Genomic DNA, 17,856 nt, shown 5'->3' with positions numbered 1-17,856 from the left:
ATTAATGTACGATGACATGTAAAACAAAAAAAAATAACATCGCCCTCGATAATCCCAAAATTGATATTACAAAGTCACTTGCGTAAGCTTTTGTATCTTCTCTTTTGAGTTCTTCGGTGATTTGAGATGGCGACTCGGACATCGGATCTTACCGGACGGGTCGACCCGGCTCAGAGTTTCGACATTGAAGCTCTTCTTCGCTATGCATCTGCTAATGTTCATGGATTCCCTTCAAGTATCTCTAATTTCACTCTTTCTCAGGTATGAAATCGAAAATTTTAGTTTTTTTTTTAAATTTATTTGAGCTTCTTAACTTATAGCGAAATTGAGATTAATGTATGTTTATAATAAAGTTTTTTTGCTGGCTAATTGACTTTTTTTTTTGTTGTGTGTTTTTGATTGCTCATATATCATGAAAATTGAAAAAAATGACTTTTTTGTGAGTTTTCTAATTGAACTATAGTATAACTTTGATTAGTATCTGATAAGAAAAAGTTTGAGTTTGTTTTTTGGAGGGGGAATTATGATAAATAAAGCTAGAAAAGTCTTGAGCTTTACTGGATTTGGTAAGTTATCCACATGGATAATATACTTAAGTTAGGTGCTTGATAGATTAGAATATGCTGGCTGTTAAGGTCAAAAGCTTAGCATCATGCTAAAAGCTATAGCTTATAGCAAAGACACAACTTTATTTCTTAACTAAGTCCACCATGCAAGCGTCGGGTTCGATCACGACTCCGACCCGGGCCACCCAACCGATCGTGGGCCTTGCCATAAGCAGGATGTTCACATTACTCAACACTAGCCAAGGAAGATATGTGGAAAATAGAAGATGAATTTATCCTTATGGGTAAGGGGTGTCACATGGGCGGGTTGAGATATATTTGTGGCGGATCAAAATGGATTGAGTTAAGGCAAAGGTTACTTAGGCTCAAATTGCTAAACAATCGTTCACAAGACGAGCATCTAGCTCTTACCAAGTTTAATTTTTTTTTTCGTTTTCTGATAGTTCGTTTAGTTACCTTATGATTTTTTATTTTTTTTTTAAAAAAGTTTATGGCTTTATATAACATGTCAAATAAATAGAAAGTTCCTATAAAAGTATTTGGACAAGGTTTCTGATGGATCAATTTGGGTTACATATCAGCTATCGTAGCGCAACTTTTAGATGTGTTGAATTGAGCGGGTGCAAAATAGGTTGAATTGGTAAATGGGCGGGCTATTTTGCATCCCATTGGTATAGGCAATGTATTTTTGCTGGCCAGCAACAATATTAACATACTAAGAGTGAGTGGCATTACACTGAAATATGGTGTCCTCATTTGGTTTAGAGATGCAATTACCTAAACGAGATTTGATAAGTTTTAACTTTTAATGCATTACTAATGACTGTCAATTCAATTTTGTTTTTATAATGTCGGTGTCTGATCAACTTGCACGCACCTCAACTATTCCATCGGATACATATTACCTCCCACCAACACAGGTAGTAGGTTAGTGTTTTTGTCTCTGTTGGGATTTATACTCCGATCAACCATGCTTTTCAGACTCTTCATTGAATAGTAGGCCATACTCTCGGCTGTCTGGTAATAACCGATTCCATTTGGTTCATTCCTAAGAGAATTTTACTATTTATGTTGCTCATTTAAACCCATCTTAGTCCATATTCAAACAAAATAAGTTCTCTAGCACTTGAAGTTCTCTACATTTCCTACTGGCACCACGTATAAATTCTAACAAGACCAAAGGACTCTTTGCCAAGATGACTAAAATTTAATCCTGACTAATTGGTATCATCTATATGAGTCTCTCTTCCGTTGTGTCCTACAGGAGAAGACTACAAAAAAATGACGAAAAATTGTGGAACACTATAACAGTGGCTATATACTGGACTATATGGAAAGAAAGAAATCAGAGATCCATTGAAGGCTAAACGAGAAATTTGTAACTTAAAGTCTAGATGTTTATCTCTTTTAGCCTTTCAGTGTAAAAATAAAAATGTAGGGGAAGTAGATAGGATGATTAGTTTCCTTCAGTTTTTTTACATGTAGCTATTGTAATAAGATGCATATTACAAATAGTTGTACTACTCACCATTGCACTCTTTGGGTATAATTCTTTAGTAAAATTTTCACTACATTTTCAAATATACATATGTTCCGGTTATGCACTTATCGATTTCTAACACAGTTGTAGTTGCAAGGTTTTTCATAGTAAAAATGTTGTCTCCCTTGTGAATCAGTTTGGGCATGGACAATCAAATCCTACTTTTCTCATTGAGGCTCGTTCAGGAACTTTTGCTAAGAAATATGTGTTGAGAAAGAAACCGCATGGAAAGTTGCTGGCATCTGCTCATGCTGTTGAGAGAGAGTATGAGGTTGTAAATTCTGTTCTCTGATTGATTTATATATAATTACTTTCAGTCAATTAGTCACGTTGTTTTCTTTTCCTTGGAGGTGGGCGTGGGTCGGACCTTCACAAATTTGTAACTTCATAATTACTTTTTGTATTACATGGTGTTGTTGCCGAATACAGCTCTTCAGAGGACTTCATTTATTTTATTCTGATAGTTAATATTTGGTTGTGTTCATCTTTGACATTTTGACATTTCAGGTTCTACATGCACTCGGTACTCATACTCAGGTTCCAGTCCCCAAAGTATTTTGCTTGTGTACAGATTCAAGTGTGATTGGGACTCCGTTTTACATTATGGAGTATTTGGAAGGACGTATATTTATAGACCCAAACCTACCTGTATGAACACTATATTCAACCTTATACTCCAAGATTACTTAAATTGTGAATTCGACAAATTATATGTTTTCTGTAGCTTGCTTCTTTTTGGTTCAAAGATTAACCAGATAAAAAGTGCTCTCCATCTATTCTAGGATGTATCGCCTAAGAAAAGGAGGGATATATGTCGTGCGGTTTCTCAAGCGCTGGCCTCTGTTCACTCTGCCAATGTTGATGCAATCGGTTTAGGTAACTACGGGAAGCGGAAAGACTACTGTAAGAGACAGGTGCTCAAACTTATATTTCTTGGGAAAAATAGATTTTGATATAGTTTTTCGTTGCATTGGTCTTAAATCTTGAAATTCGTCATGCTAGGCAAGTAATACAGTGTGCCTACCTGTTACTCCAAATCAAGAAACAAAAAATATTACAGATATATACCCTGCATCATTCAATTACCCTTAAAGTGCAGTCTGATTTATGCTCCTTTGTCCTTTGAGGATAGTTTTCAGTGTCATGCGTATGAGTTCTTCTGTTGTGTGAATAAATTCTCTGACCTACTTCAGGTAGAGCGGTGGGCCAAACAATATCTTCTATCTACTGGCGAGGGCAAGTCCAGGAGAAACCCTAAAATGTTAGAGCTGGTTGATTGGTTGCGACAACATATTCCCCTTGAAGATTCCTTAGGGGAAACAGCTGGTTTAGTACATGGTGACTTTCGGATTGACAATGTTGTGTTTCATCCCACAGAGGTGCAGTCATTGATATTGTTTGATAAATCTTTTTGTTCTTTCTTGTAGTCTCTGTAATTAATAGTCCTTTCCAATATGCGTCAAGTTCCCCCACTCCCCACCCCACTTACCCCCAAAGAAGGTGCACCTGACTTTGAAGTTGATCTTGTAGGACAGAGTCATAGGAATTCTTGATTGGGAGCTGTCGACTTTGGGCAATCAGATGTCTGATGTTGCTTACAGCTGCTTGGTACTGCCACCCTACTTCAACTTGTAATTCTTTTCTTATAATTTTTTTTATAACTAGATGAACCACCGTTTATCTTAATTATCTTGTCAGGATTTTAAGTTTCACAGGACTATTTATGGAGCTGAGTAAGAGGATTCCTAAGTTTCATATTTTTTCCTGTTTTTCTATCAGAGCTACTTTGTGAGTATTTCATTAGAAGATCTAGACGAGAGTGATGGCTTTGAGCGCAGCAGCTTCCCTGAAGGAATACCTTCTCTTCCAGAATACCTTGCAGATTATTGCTCAGCTGCTGTAAGGCACACTTTTCTTTATCTTTGTTAAAAGGTTATTCATGGGAAGAGGAATTTCTTTTATGGTGTTTTGAATGGACTAGTTCAGTGAATTTCATCTGTCAGCACTAAAGAATTTGTTCTTGTTGTTTTGCAATGAGAAAAACATTGGATATATGAGCATAGATTGTGATATTTTTTGGGAATGCCTACCTGTGGTATCTTTCCCTTTATCTGAATAATTGAATATGTATGGAGCACTATTGTCATCTTAAATTTCATGGCCTTTTTTGTTAGTCTCTACGAAAGATCAATGAAGAGATTTAACTATTCATTTCCAATTTCTTGATATTCACTATTACATTATCAGTATCAGCCCCAACACCCTACTCAAAATAGAAACTGACCCTAGAAATGCAATAATACAGGAAAGTTAAGCTTTCGTTACACGTTTTGTGAACTCAAATTACTAATTTAATTGTGTAGAAGGTTAATTTACTGTATGTCAGGATTCTAACTGTCTTTCTTTGACTTTAATAATGGCAATCAGGGAAGACCTTGGCCGGTTGATCAGTGGAAGTTCTACATTGCCTTTTCTTTGTTTCGTGGTGCTTCAATATTTGCTGGTATACACAGCAGATGGATCATGGTATCGCCCTTTTGACCTGTAATGTGGATGATATCACTTTCTTTTGGTCCATGAACTTTTGTTAAGAAGGATTAATAATTCACTTAATAGGGTAATGCTTCTGGAGGTGAACGTGCCCGGTTTGCAGGGGAAAAGGCTGATTCCTTCATCAAAACTGCATGGTTATTTATTCAAAGAAAATCTGTTCTCCCCCTTCACCCACCATCTGGTAAATACTGTTTTTTTATGACTGTATCTGGATAAGCTTAGAAAATACTTCCCTCTAATTTTGTTTCTCTTGCTGACCTTTTAGTTATTCCTAAATCTTTTATATGTGTATATCGAGAAATCCTCAAAGGTGGCGCAAAATCTTGTATTATTCTCAAATCAAACCTTGACTGCTCATTATTCATGACTTGAATGTCATTTGACTTTCATAGATTCCTTTAACTGGACTTTTGCACCCACTATCCTTTGAAACATATGTAACATTCGCAGGTCGACCATTAGTTATCTTGTGTTAACTCTTCCTGTTTGGTGAATTTGTAAATTGTTATTGAAAGTCCATCACTTGTGTTGCTTGCCTGCAGAACAATCAAGAAAATTTTCCTTACATTTTACAGTTTACCTGATTTCTCAACCCAGAATTTGTTGTGATTTTCTCTTACAGAAACAACTAGAGAGGATAATATCAGGATTTTTGGAAGTGAAAGCCAAATTCAAGTAACACCTACGAGTGGGAAATTTGTGCCTAGTGAGAAGGTTCAAAATCTGAGAGACAAATTGATAAAGTTCATGGAGGATCACATATATCCAAGGGAAAGTGACTTTTACAAGCTTGCACTGTCTACCATGCGCTGGACAATTCACCCAGATGAGGAGAAGTTAAAGGATCTGGCAAAAAGAGAAGGCCTTTGGAACCTGTGGATACCGGTGAGTTTGCAAAGTTTTTTTCTGGTATAACAGATACTCCCGAAGATTTATTTTATAAGACATCTACTCTAATATTGTTCACACAAACATGCAGTTTGATAGTGCTGCACGGGCAAGAGAATTGATCTTTGGCAGCGGAAATGATTCCCTAGTTGAAAACAAATTCAATCGTTTATTAGGTGCTGGACTTTCGAACCTCGAGTATGGATATCTTTGTGAAATTATGGGTCGTTCTGTTTGGGCACCGCAGATTTTCAATTGTGGAGCGCCTGATACAGGAAATATGGAGGTATAAGAACTGTATTTTTTACATTTACAGATAATGAGTGCCAACTATTACTGTGATCTTCGTTGAACTAAAAGTTGGAGATTTCTACTGAAACTATTGGACAAACAACTAAAAGGATGATAGACTATTTTCTTCAATAAGTAGATGATGATTTGTTGTCGCTTGCACAATTTCTAGAGGATATTGCCGCCAGTGAAAAACTAAACCAGATTCCTGGAGGACATTTGCTTGTTTTCTACCCTGTTCAGTTCAGGACTTGTTATCTTCTAACTCTCTGGGATGCCTTTGTCCTTTCAGGTATTACTCCGGTATGGGAACAGGGAACAGATAAAGGAATGGCTTGTCCCCTTGCTTGAGGGAAAGACACGGTCTGGCTTTGCAATGACAGAGCCACAAGTTGCTTCCTCAGATGCTACTAATATAGAATGTTCCATCAAAAGGTACAAGCTGCATCTTTGAGGAGTAAAAAAGAAAGAAACTTTTCCCCTTTCTGTTTATTATTCTTGGGAAATTTGTTATCTTACTATGGTGGTATACTTGAGCATAAGATGCTTTAGCACCTTCATAAGGACCAGTGGGTATATTGGGACTGCAAAAGCGTAGACTTGCATGTATTATCAGTTGCAGTTTCTACATTCCCCAACAATCCCCCTCCCCTATTCTTGGGGAGGCTTGGGATGGGGTGCAAAGTGGTAAAAACAATGGAGAGAAAAGGCATAATAAGAGATTTTCAACGTAAGATACTGGAAATGCTAACAAGAACTTGTTAATGATTTTTCGTTATTCTTTTTATCCTTGTCTCATGATCAATTTCTCTTATTAAGATGCTCCTCGAATAGTGTTACTCTCTAATATTCCTCGGTTCTAATATTCTTTTCCTTCCTTGTCTGGATAGGTAGTACTCCCTCAAACTTGTTGTTTACATGGTTCAATTGGGCATTTCTAAATGAGGAGCTAGTCATGTACGCCTTACTATTTTAATGGTGAAAGAAACAATTAAATAATCCATCAAACCATAATCCTAATATCTTCTACAAGTCACCTCATAATTTTTATTCATGTATAGCGAAGCTGGATTTCACAAAACTTGTATGGGAACACTTGTATCATGTGTAGTGTGTCGAAATGTAAAGAAGTTTGTAATGCATGTTGGGATTCAAGTATCTTGCAATCTCGTAAAGTAAGAACCTTTTTCATGAATCTAAAGGGATTAGATTCAGCCTGATTGTTCTATGTTTTTACATTCACTCTAGCTTTTATCGATATTTTGATCATATCACCCACATATGCTGGAGTTGTTGTGTTTAATAAACTTAATTATGCGAAAAAATTGCTTTGTATAGACATGGAGACTCTTATATCATCAATGGGAAGAAGTGGTGGACCAGTGGAGCCATGGATCCGAGGTGCAAACTTCTCATTGTGATGGTTAGTGTTCGTTTTTCAAATGAGAAATATGATTGACTTCTGTTCTATTGTTCATTCTTGGATATCGCTAATTTGAATTAATGACAGGGAAAAACTGACTTAACTGCTCCTAAGCATAAACAACAATCCATGATCTTGGTAGACATTAATACTCCAGGTATTACGATAAAGAGACCACTGACAGTATTTGGTTTTGACGATGCACCTCATGGGCATGCGGAAATATTTTTTGAGAATGTATCCGTCCCTGCGAACAATATTCTACTCGGTGAGGGGCGTGGCTTTGAGATTGCCCAGGTAAAGGTGTTTGCTTTTTGAGGAATCATACATTTAGAATTTGAGTCTTTTTCTAGCGTTATTATGATATAGAATTTATTTCATTTAAACAAACATGATTTCTTTTTGCACGTTCCTTTGAGTTGCCCCGACCTAGAAAAGTACATTAAATGAGGTTTTGTGGTATTACTGATGAAGAAATCACTTTCTTTTTTTCTTGATAAGATAAGGAAAAACAGGTTGGGGAGGAGAAAACAAAGAACAAATAGAGAATGCGACTATCTCCTTGACTAGGACATCCTTGTAAGAAAACATCATTTGAAATGATAAAATAGTAATACACCCTGGGAAATTCCTGCTAGCAAACTTCCCTGTACACAAAGTGAATTGTCTAAGTGCTCTCCTCTGTCTCATCGTGTATCTCTTAATTATTCAATTCCGCCCCAAATAACTGCATGTTTTGGGTTCGTTAAGAGAAACTCTATGCAGCACATGGAATGATCATCTGAAACTTGTTAGTGCTTTGATTTTATTCTTGCAGGGTAGGCTAGGTCCTGGAAGGTTGCATCATTGCATGAGGCTAATAGGTGCAGCCGAACGCGGCATGCAGATGATGGTTCAACGGGCTCTTGAAAGACGAGCTTTTGGAAAATTAATTGCCAAACACGGTGCATTCCTTTCGGATGTTGCCAAAGTTAGTTTCCCTCCAACTTTAAGCTTGCACAGTATTCGCAGGAAACAAAAGCTCATTTCTCTCTTTTTTTCCGTTCAATTCTATAGTAATGTTTACATGAATGGCATTTACCATTGATGTTTGCAGTGTCGAATTGAACTAGAGAAAACCAGATTACTGGTTCTGGAAGCTGCTGATCAGCTTGACCGCCTCGGAAACAAAAAGGCTCGTGCTACAATCGCGATGGCAAAGGTGAGCTAGACCATCATAACTAAACCTTTACACGATAAGCATCACCGTTCCTATTTTGAATCCTATACCACGAGTCATTTGACTTACAGGTCGCTGCACCAAACATGGCATTGATGGTTCTCGATACTGCAATGCAAGTGCACGGTGCTGCTGGTGTATCCGGCGATACTGTTCTTGCTCATCTCTGGGCTACTGCTAGGACATTGAGAATTGCAGATGGTCCTGATGAAGTACACTTGGGAACAATCGCGAAAACTGAGCTAAGGAAATCCCGGCTTTGAAAACCTTATATAGTATAACTATCGCGAAATACAATATAAAATAAAAATCGAAAAAAGTGCTGCATGAAAAAAAAAATACAAGGCTGTATATACCACAGTCTTGTAAAATATAGAAATCTAAATACTGATAGTGAAAATTGTTTCAACAATTTCACAACTGTCAATGAATGTTTGTGGAGTGGCTTGTTAATGCATTGCTATATCCATATTACTTTTTATAATTTGAATAGAAAAATATATAAATTTGTGGTAGAGAAAAAAAAACAATTGAATAAATCAAGAAAATCCTGTAATTAAAATTCCTAGATTAAACCTTAATTATAGCACAACCAAAGAAAACTAGGGGACTCTATTCTCTCCCATTAGGACAAAAAATACCTATAAATAGTTTTCATTTTTTCTCCAAAATTTCAAGCAAAAGGGGGAGCAATTTGCCTCTTACATAATTATTTAACCCCATATTTATATTTTTTATTTAAATTAATTATGGGGGTTAACAAGGTTGCAATTGGTAGCATTGCTTCACTTCTTCTAGTGGCTTGTGTGGTTGCAGCAGCCATTTCAACTACCAGCAAGAGGAATGAAGATAATTCATCTAATAATAACAATGATTCTCAAATTTCAACTTCTGCAAAGTCTGTTAATGTTATTTGTCAACAAACTGATTATAAAGAAACATGTGTAAAAAGTCTTGCTAAGGCTAACAACACTAATGATCCAAAAGACCTACTTAAGGTTGCGTTTGGCGCCACGATTAACGATCTCTTTGACGTTATAAAAAATTCCGCCTTGTTGATCAACGAGGCCTCGAAAGATCCCCGGACGAAAGACGCGTTGAAGACGTGCGGGGACCTCCTCGACGTCGCGATCGACGACGTGAGGAGGTCGTTCGATGAAATCGGCGTGTTCGACGCCACTAAGTTCAAAGACTACGCAGACGACCTCAAAACCTGGCTCAGCGCGTCCATCACATATCAGGAAACGTGTCTGGACGCTTTTGAGAACACGACTGGTGAAACCGGTGAGAAAATGAGGAAACTATTGAAAAATGCAGGCGAGCTCACGAGCAATAGTTTAGCTATGGTCTCCAGCTTCGGTCAGGTCCTTACGGACCTGAACCTGAAGATCCCCGGTGTAAACCGGAGGTTATTAAATGCTCATGAAAGAATGCTCAATGAAGTTAATTCCAATGGGCTAAAGCCCAATGTTGTTGTTGCTATTGATGGTAGTGGACAATATAAATCAATAAATGAAGCCCTTAGAGCTGTGCCCAAAAAAAATACACAAAAATTTGTTATTTTCATCAAGGCTGGTATTTACAAAGAGTATATTGATATTCCAAAAAAAATGAACCACATTGTGTTTATTGGTGAAGGCCCAACAAAAACCAAAATTACTGGTAACAAGAACTTTGCTGATGGCATTGGCACTTTTCAAACTGCCACAGTTGGTAAGTACTCATTTCCGTCTCAATTTATCTGACACTCTTCTCTTTTCATAACGTTCTGAAAGATTTCTACGTCGTTAAAACCATTTAAAGTTCGAAAGTAAAGTCTTTCGTGACATTGATATTTTTGTAACTATATTCCAGTCAAACACCATCACATGAAAACGAAACTTTCATTCTCTTAACATGTTTCTTTTCGTAATGAAGCTATCAATGGAGATAATTTCATGGCAAAGGACATCGGAATCGAGAACACAGCAGGAGCAATAAAGCATCAAGCAGTTGCTCTTCGTGTATCAGGAGATAAGGCTATTTTCCACAACTGTCAATTCGATGGTTATCAAGACACCTTATACGTCCACGCCTATCGCCAATTCTTTCGTGATTGCACCATAACAGGAACCATAGACTTCATATTCGGAGACGCCTCATCCGTGTTCCAAAGCTGCAAGATGATCGTCAGGAAACCGATGGCGAATCAAGCGTGTATGGTTACAGCACAGGGGAGGAAAGACAGGCGCGGAGTTGGTGCTATTGTTATGCAAAACTGCGAAATTAGAGCTGAACATGAGTTTATATCAACTCAACCGACAATCAAAGCGTATTTGGGACGACCATGGAAGGAGTTTTCGAGGACGATCATAATGCAATCGTTGATCGATGGATTTATTGATCCACAAGGATGGTCTGTATGGGCTGGAGATTTTGCACTGCATACTCTGTTTTATGCAGAGTATGAAAACAGGGGAATTGGGGCAAATAGTAATAATAGGGTAAATTGGAGGGGTTATAAGAAAAATATTGGAAAAGAAATTGCTGCTGGATTTGCCCCTGGAGTTTTTATATTGGCAGATGAGTGGGTTAGATTGAGTGGTGTTCCATATGAATCTGGTTTGATGAAGGTATAGATATGACTTTGTAATGTTTAAAATGAATCATTATTACGTCGTTTAACTTGATCTGAACTGACATTTATGATTTTTAATTTTGGATATGCACAAGTAAAGATTTGAAACGATATAAAGTTGAATAAGTATACATACACGTCTCACGTGAGTTTTAGTCGAACTGATTTGTATATTTCATGTAAGATTCGTGTTTCTATATGTTTAACTTTACAAAAATTTAAATATCTAAGTTGAGGAACATACATACTAGCTGAGACCAAGTTAAATGACACGATTATGTTTATGTCTTTTATACAAGAGTTTAACTTTTATATTTTGGCGAGCTAATTTAAAAAGTATTTATAAAAGGCATAATATATATATATATATATATATATATATATATATATATATATATATATATATATATATATGTGGTCTCTAAATTAGTCTCAGTTCACACTTCAATTTTGATTGTGTATAAGTATATAATTAAATTTGTATAAAGTTGAATAAATAAGCTCACGAGTCTTCCATAGCATAATATAAATAGAACGCAACAAATGACTTAAATTGTCATATAGGATGTCATGTAGAATATGTATCTATTTATTCAACTTTATATAAATTTAATTATCTACTTGTTCACACATAAAATTAAAAAATATAAATGTATGCAGAGCTCTAATTGAAAAAATATATTTATAAATTTATAAAATATATAAAGGTAAATATCATAAAAAATAAGAATCAATAGTTTCAGAATAATTAATTCATATATTATTATCTCATCAATATTAATTCAAAATAATTTATTTCCCTACCAAACGTTCCATAATGGACTAAAAAATCCAAATAATTAAATAGGAGTTGCAAATACAAACGGCTAGCCCGCTCCCCATTTAAATTCCCATTTCCTTTCTCGATGTTCTCGTCCTCGTCCTTTTATCGCCTCATTTCCCCCCTTTTTCCATTTAAAATTATAAAAAAATAATGTCAAACAAGTCCCCTATTTTCTCCATTGCAGAATCTCAACATTTTAATGATGACGACTATGGCTTCGACGCTCAAATCGATTATTTCCAGGTAAATCCCCTCTTCTTTTTAATTTTAATCTTTATATAGCTCGAAAATATATTTAATTCTCTTGATATTCTGTTGCCTTTCTCGAATAAAGACGGATCTAGAATATCTACGACACATAGAATTGATCCTTGTTTCTCTAGTCTAGTTAAATAAGTTAAAAAGGTATTGTTTAGCCTTTTGAAAGTACGAGTATCCATCTTACGAAATATGTACATAAAATATCTAGTTTATCAAAATAGGCCATAACTCCGCCCTTAGGTACTGGGTGACATTTACTATCACTACTATATAACTTACGAGTTTTTCGATAAAGCCAATAACTTTGATTCAAACTTTATGATGTATTAATAAATTTGTAAATCATCTGTCTCAAAAGTCATATCAAATTGTTTTATCGTAAAATTCAAAATTTATAAACTTAAAATTTAGCGAATCGGTCTCGAAAGTCATATCAACTTGTTTTATCGTAAAATTCAAAACTTATAAACTTAAAATTCAGAATCCGCTAGTTAGTAATATTTATTTAACTAATGAGTAATGAGTATGCAGTTATAATATACATACTTCTAATGTTCAATTTTAGTCAATTTGAATCAAATTTATTTCAATATTCAATAATTTGGGATTCTAATTACTGTTTAAACAGCAGATTTTGAAAGAACCAATGAAGAATAAAAAACATAGCCACGGAAAAAATGGTGGAAAAATGCTCTGTTCTTCATAAAGTGGAAAAATACCAACGCCGGTGATCTCAACTCCGGCAGCTTCCACCGCCGGCGTACTGTTTCCGGCCGAACAACTTATGGGCCTGTGTATATTACTGAGAGTAGAACTGGGTCGAGCTCTCCTTGCCGGAAAACTCGCCGGCGTTCCTCCGGCCGACTCGCCGTAATTATGATTCCGAGCAAGAAAAGTGAGTTGGAGATACCATATATTAATCTTAAGGAATTCAAAGTGGATCGAATTTCGAGAATTTCAGCTGCTCCGATTTACTTGATCACCCGAAAAACTAATTTAGATTTGTATGGAAAAATTTTACTTTTTTTATTATATCAAAAATTTATCTTCAATAATATTTGTTTAATTAATTAGAAAATACATTATTTATTATTTTATAAATCGAATATCAAATCAATAATGAACAAGAATATCTATTATCAAATTACATGATTTAATTAAGTTTTAATTAATCACATAAAATATATCATATTTTTTAATAATACATATTAATTTCAATAATAACAAATCTCTATAGTTTTTACAATTTATCGAGATTACTTAACATATTTTAAGTGATTAATTTATTTATACATAATTGTTAAAAATAACACAAAAAAGTTTTGTAAAATTTAAATATATAAACACTAGTTAGATAGTAAAAATTAAATACTTCATTAGGATTAGTAAAATCAGGCTTAGCCTTTTTCTGCTTGTACTTATCCGTGTTGATATTTTTTATGTTTAATAAAATATCGCTCTGGACACAATCTAATGATAAATTTGTCAAATTGACACGTGTCAGAAATTTGGTGCAATTACTTGTATTTATAACAGGCTATTGCTTACACTTGTCAACAACACCAAGGCTAATAAAATCACACACAGAGAGAAAAAGATAGAATAAAAAATGGATAAGATAGAGCACAAGATGGTAGCTGTAAATGGCTTAAATATGCACATAGCAGAATTAGGCCAAGGCCCAACAATCCTCTTCATCCATGGATTCCCTGAGCTCTGGTATTATTTGCTTCAATTTTGAAATAATTTTGTAAATTCTAAATTATATTATATTTTATAGTATGTTTTAGTGACTCGAGGATCTGACGGAAATAATTTCTCTAACTAACTATAAAGTAGTGATAAAATCTGCATACAGTCTACATTGTTCAGATCTCACAAACTCTCTAACTTTGAGTTAGTAGTAAAGTATGCATACAGTGTACATTGTTCAGATCTCATTTTATGAGATTACACTGTGTATGTTGTTGTTTTCTAGTAGGTTTGGTAAATTGAGGGTTTGTCGGAGACCATCTCTTTAACTTTTAAGAAAGGATAAAGTCTGTATACGTGCTAAGCTCTAGTAGACCCTACTTTATACTAGGTATGTTGTTGTTTTCTAGTAGGTTTGGTGCACCGAGGATCTGTCGGAGACCATCTTTCTAATTTTTTAAGTAAGGGTAAAGTCTGTATACAGACTGTGCTCTTTAGACCCCTGTTTTATAGGATTATACTGGGTATGTTATTGTTTTCTAATAAGTTTGGGAAATCATTTTGTGAAGAACAAAATTCTTTTTAGAAACTCATAAATGTATTCATGACAATTTCCATAAAACGTTCTTTCTCATTCGTCGTCCTTTTAACAAGATATTTTGTGTTAATTAGGGACTACATGAGATTTGTATATTAATATGGATTGTATGCTCATCCATAGTGAAAAATTCTCTCTGCTTTTGCCTCGAGAACTGATCTTGAACGGATCTCGTTAAATTATTGTGTTGTAAACTTCGTACGAAGGAAAAATTGTAATTGGAATTATTTTGCACTATACAATTCGTCTCACTAGGCTTGCCTGAATCTCGTTAATTCTTATGTTGCAATACATGAACAATCCCTGCCAATAAATTAATTTCGACACTCAAACTACGACATATTTCAAATTTAGCATCTGAATAAGTGTTTTTATTACATATTTCCAACTCAAATTTTGAAAAATTTATTGTTTGTGATCTCAATGTTCTAAATTAACTACAATATAATATATGTCACATCTTTTTATTATACACATCAGGATTTTCAATAAAGGGGTTCAAAATCTGCATAAATAGATATATGAAATAGCTGAAGGGGTTCAACATCTACTATATATCTATATAAAATTATTTTAACCATATATAAATAATATAATTTTTCATCGAAGAGGGTTTGGATGAACCCCCTTCCTACAATGTAGCTCCACCACTGCTGACATCAGTCTCATATCGATGAACTAAGGTTAATATGTATATAGTTAAAGGAGTTGACATATTTTAAGGTTCTATGATAGTTAATCCCGAAAATTCCGCAATAGGTACTCATGGCGCCACCAAATGGTCTACTTAGCTGAACGTGGGTACCGTGCTGTTGCACCTGACTTACGGGGTTATGGAGATACTACTGGTGCACCCCTTAACGACCCTTCAAAGTTCAGTATTTTTCACCTTGTAGGTGATGTTGTTGCACTGCTTGAAGCCATTTCTCCTAATGAAGAAAAGGTGTTTGTCGTTGCACACGACTGGGGTGCGTTAATTGCTTGGCATCTATGTCTCTTTAGGCCAGATAAAGTTAAAGCCTTGGTGAATTCGAGTGTCCATTTTTTCCCGCGGAATCCAAATATGAATACTGTTGAGGGGCTAAAGGCTGTATATGGGGAAGATCATTATATCTCGAGATTTCAGGTTCTCTCTGTTTTCATCTCTGTATCCGTTTCATTTGTGTTCGATATAGGGATCTTTACTATGATTTTTACCTTGCAGGTACCGGGTGATATTGAAGCTGAATTTGCTCCAATTGGTGCTAAGTCTGTTCTTAAGAAAATATTGACATTCCGCGATACTGCACCTTTTTATTTTCCTAAAGGCAAAGGTCTTGAAGCTCTTCCTGATGCTCCGGTTGCCCTTTCATCGTGGCTTTCTGAGGAAGAGTTAGATTACTATGCAAACAAGTTTGAGAAGACTGGTTTCACTGGTGGAGTTAACTATTACCGCGCTTTACCCATGTAAGTGTTTCCCACCTTTGCAATATCGTATTTGTTCAACGCGTTAGTTGTATCATGTATGATTATATAGTTCACGTTTGTTTCGACTATTTTGGATTAAGGATTTTGTTGTTGCATTTACAATTGCATACATTTGATCTTTGTCAAGAGACTTTTAGTTTTAGTTTAAGACATGTTTTCGAGGAAGTCAAGAAAATTGTGAAGTTAATGAACATTATCGTACTACTCTATGTTGCTCAGACTCTCTCAAAATTGTTGCACACTTGTGGCCGATCCTCCAAAACACACTCGGTAGCATTTCTAAAGAGTCTGAACAAACGTAGACGCTATTAGTTGCTTTTAGACTCTCGCGATCAACTTCTTCATTCATGCATCCTAATGTTCGCGTCTTATGAGATGTAGAAACTGGGAACTCACAGCACCATGGACAGGGGCTCAACTTAAAGTTCCGACCAAGTTTATCGTCGGGGAATTCGACTTGGTTTATCATATACCAGGTGCTAAAGAGTACATACACAATGGTGGATTTAAGAATGATGTTCCATTGTTGGAGGAAGTTGTGGTTTTAGAAGGTGCAGCTCACTTTGTCAATCAAGAAAGGCCACATGAGATTAGCAAACACATCTATGACTTCATTCAAAACTTCTAAACTTTCTCTATCGTATGCAGTATTTTGTGTAAGCAGTGTTCGTTAAAATAAGTTTGAATTTGGAACATTATAATAATATTTAAGTTAATATATGTGATAATAACTACATTCACAGTTGGTGAATATTTTATTACTGGCACAAAATTTCAATAAAACTACTGAATTTCTATATGAAAACTCATTGGAATAGTAGTTTTGTGAGCTTAGGGCTTGTCGGAAACGATGAGGTACTGATAAAGTCTACGTACAATCTACATTGTTCAGATTTTATTTTGTAGGATTACATTATGTTATTGTTTTGTAGTAGGTTTGGTGTGTCAAGGGTTTGTCGGAAACAACCTCTTTAACTTTTAGGTAAAAGTAAAGTCTGTGTACAGTCTATGCTTCTTAGATTTTACCTAGAGAATTAATGTTGGCCGAATCTTGTTAAATTATTCTGTTTTTTTTTAAAAATTTTTTCTCTATTTATTTTGATAGTGTGCTAATTAATCCACAATATTCTAGCACAACATATTTGGAACTTATCAGTGATTTGGACGAATCTCGTTAAATCTTTATGTTTGTTTTCTTAACAATTTCAGATCACCCGGTAAATTCAACACTATGTTAGGACTCAGGTGTAACGAGGTTATTAATAAGGGATCACATAAACAGCATCTCATTAAATTTTCTGATAGTTGAACAAGAAATAAATTATTTATATATTAATTTTCAAATAACTTATAGGATGTTTGATGGGTATTTAAGAAGAAATTTATGATGGATTTTATGTATTATTTTATGAAAAATCAAAGGTTGAATAATTAATACACGAATAATATTCATGTATAGCTAAAAATACCTAAATTTTACTCCTGACTATTCCTACATTTGTAATACTTGTAAGACTCTAACTAGTTATCAAACGATCAATAATATAGTTATATATATATGAGTTACAAAATATACCGACTACTTTCTCTAATTTATGTTCACTAATATAAAGAAAATGATCGAAATGACTCTTAATGTATATGTGTAGCTAATAATATGGAGGTTACGGAGTTTATGTTTATCTTCATAATGGAAAAGTTTATGCAATAATTTTTTGGTGTAGTGAATATCCATATTGTTTTATAACATGTTTTTTTAATTATATACATTGACCTCAACTACAAACTTGATTAATTTTACAACTTGAGAGTTAAAGACTAATATATATACTTAAAGAAGCTCACATATTTTAAAGTGATTACTTTATTCATGTAATTAACATTAAGAATACACACACAAAAAAAAAAAATCTCAAAA

General features: G+C 34.8%; 3 protein-coding genes across 3 annotated transcripts; all 3 read left to right on the top strand.

The window, feature by feature from the left end:
• Positions 1 to 8,933, top strand: LOC101267526 (probable acyl-CoA dehydrogenase IBR3). The gene is made up of 17 exons (XM_004239753.5): positions 1 to 261; positions 2,243 to 2,377; positions 2,614 to 2,754; positions 2,889 to 3,020; positions 3,300 to 3,485; positions 3,637 to 3,714; positions 3,886 to 4,005; positions 4,534 to 4,632; positions 4,723 to 4,840; positions 5,282 to 5,544; positions 5,639 to 5,833; positions 6,131 to 6,273; positions 7,177 to 7,261; positions 7,349 to 7,558; positions 8,079 to 8,231; positions 8,358 to 8,462; positions 8,552 to 8,933. Exons 1-17 carry the CDS (start codon positions 127 to 129, stop codon positions 8,741 to 8,743), a joined length of 2,490 nt encoding a protein of 829 aa, XP_004239801.1. The 5' UTR covers positions 1 to 126; the 3' UTR covers positions 8,744 to 8,933.
• A 142-nt stretch (positions 8,934 to 9,075) lies between these two features.
• On the top strand, positions 9,076 to 11,149 carry LOC101267809 (pectinesterase-like). The gene is made up of 2 exons (XM_004239754.5): positions 9,076 to 10,193; positions 10,398 to 11,149. The coding sequence occupies exons 1-2, from the start codon at positions 9,230 to 9,232 to the stop codon at positions 11,096 to 11,098; spliced, it is 1,665 nt and encodes a 554-aa protein (XP_004239802.1). The 5' UTR covers positions 9,076 to 9,229; the 3' UTR covers positions 11,099 to 11,149.
• Positions 11,150 to 13,745: 2,596 nt separating this feature from the next.
• Positions 13,746 to 16,689, top strand: LOC101268869 (alpha/beta hydrolase family protein). Its single transcript, NM_001329550.1, has 4 exons — positions 13,746 to 13,900; positions 15,231 to 15,597; positions 15,676 to 15,917; positions 16,320 to 16,689. The coding sequence occupies exons 1-4, from the start codon at positions 13,791 to 13,793 to the stop codon at positions 16,564 to 16,566; spliced, it is 966 nt and encodes a 321-aa protein (NP_001316479.1). The 5' UTR covers positions 13,746 to 13,790; the 3' UTR covers positions 16,567 to 16,689.
• Positions 16,690 to 17,856: the final 1,167 nt, after the last annotated feature.

This window comes from Solanum lycopersicum, chromosome 5, assembly GCF_036512215.1.
Source record: "Solanum lycopersicum chromosome 5, SLM_r2.1".
Taxonomy (NCBI): domain Eukaryota; kingdom Viridiplantae; phylum Streptophyta; class Magnoliopsida; order Solanales; family Solanaceae; genus Solanum; species Solanum lycopersicum.
Note: the sequence above shows the minus strand (reverse complement) of the source record. Positions and strands in the feature narration are given on the sequence as shown.

Bases quoted from the DNA above. Each gene is read 5' to 3' on its own strand.
- LOC101267526 (XM_004239753.5), top strand. From the start codon at position 127: ATGGCGACTCGGACATCGGATCTTACCGGACGGGTCGACCCGGCTCAG. The intron at 262-2,242 runs GTATGAAATCGA...CTTGTGAATCAG, and splicing joins CTAATTTCACTCTTTCTCAG to TTTGGGCATGGACAATCAAA. The intron at 3,021-3,299 runs GTGCTCAAACTT...GACCTACTTCAG, and splicing joins AAGACTACTGTAAGAGACAG to GTAGAGCGGTGGGCCAAACA.
- LOC101267809 (XM_004239754.5), top strand. From the start codon at position 9,230: ATGGGGGTTAACAAGGTTGCAATTGGTAGCATTGCTTCACTTCTTCTA. The intron at 10,194-10,397 runs GTAAGTACTCAT...TTCGTAATGAAG, and splicing joins TTTTCAAACTGCCACAGTTG to CTATCAATGGAGATAATTTC.
- LOC101268869 (NM_001329550.1), top strand. From the start codon at position 13,791: ATGGATAAGATAGAGCACAAGATGGTAGCTGTAAATGGCTTAAATATG. The intron at 13,901-15,230 runs GTATTATTTGCT...ATTCCGCAATAG, and splicing joins CATGGATTCCCTGAGCTCTG to GTACTCATGGCGCCACCAAA. The intron at 15,598-15,675 runs GTTCTCTCTGTT...TTTACCTTGCAG, and splicing joins ATTATATCTCGAGATTTCAG to GTACCGGGTGATATTGAAGC.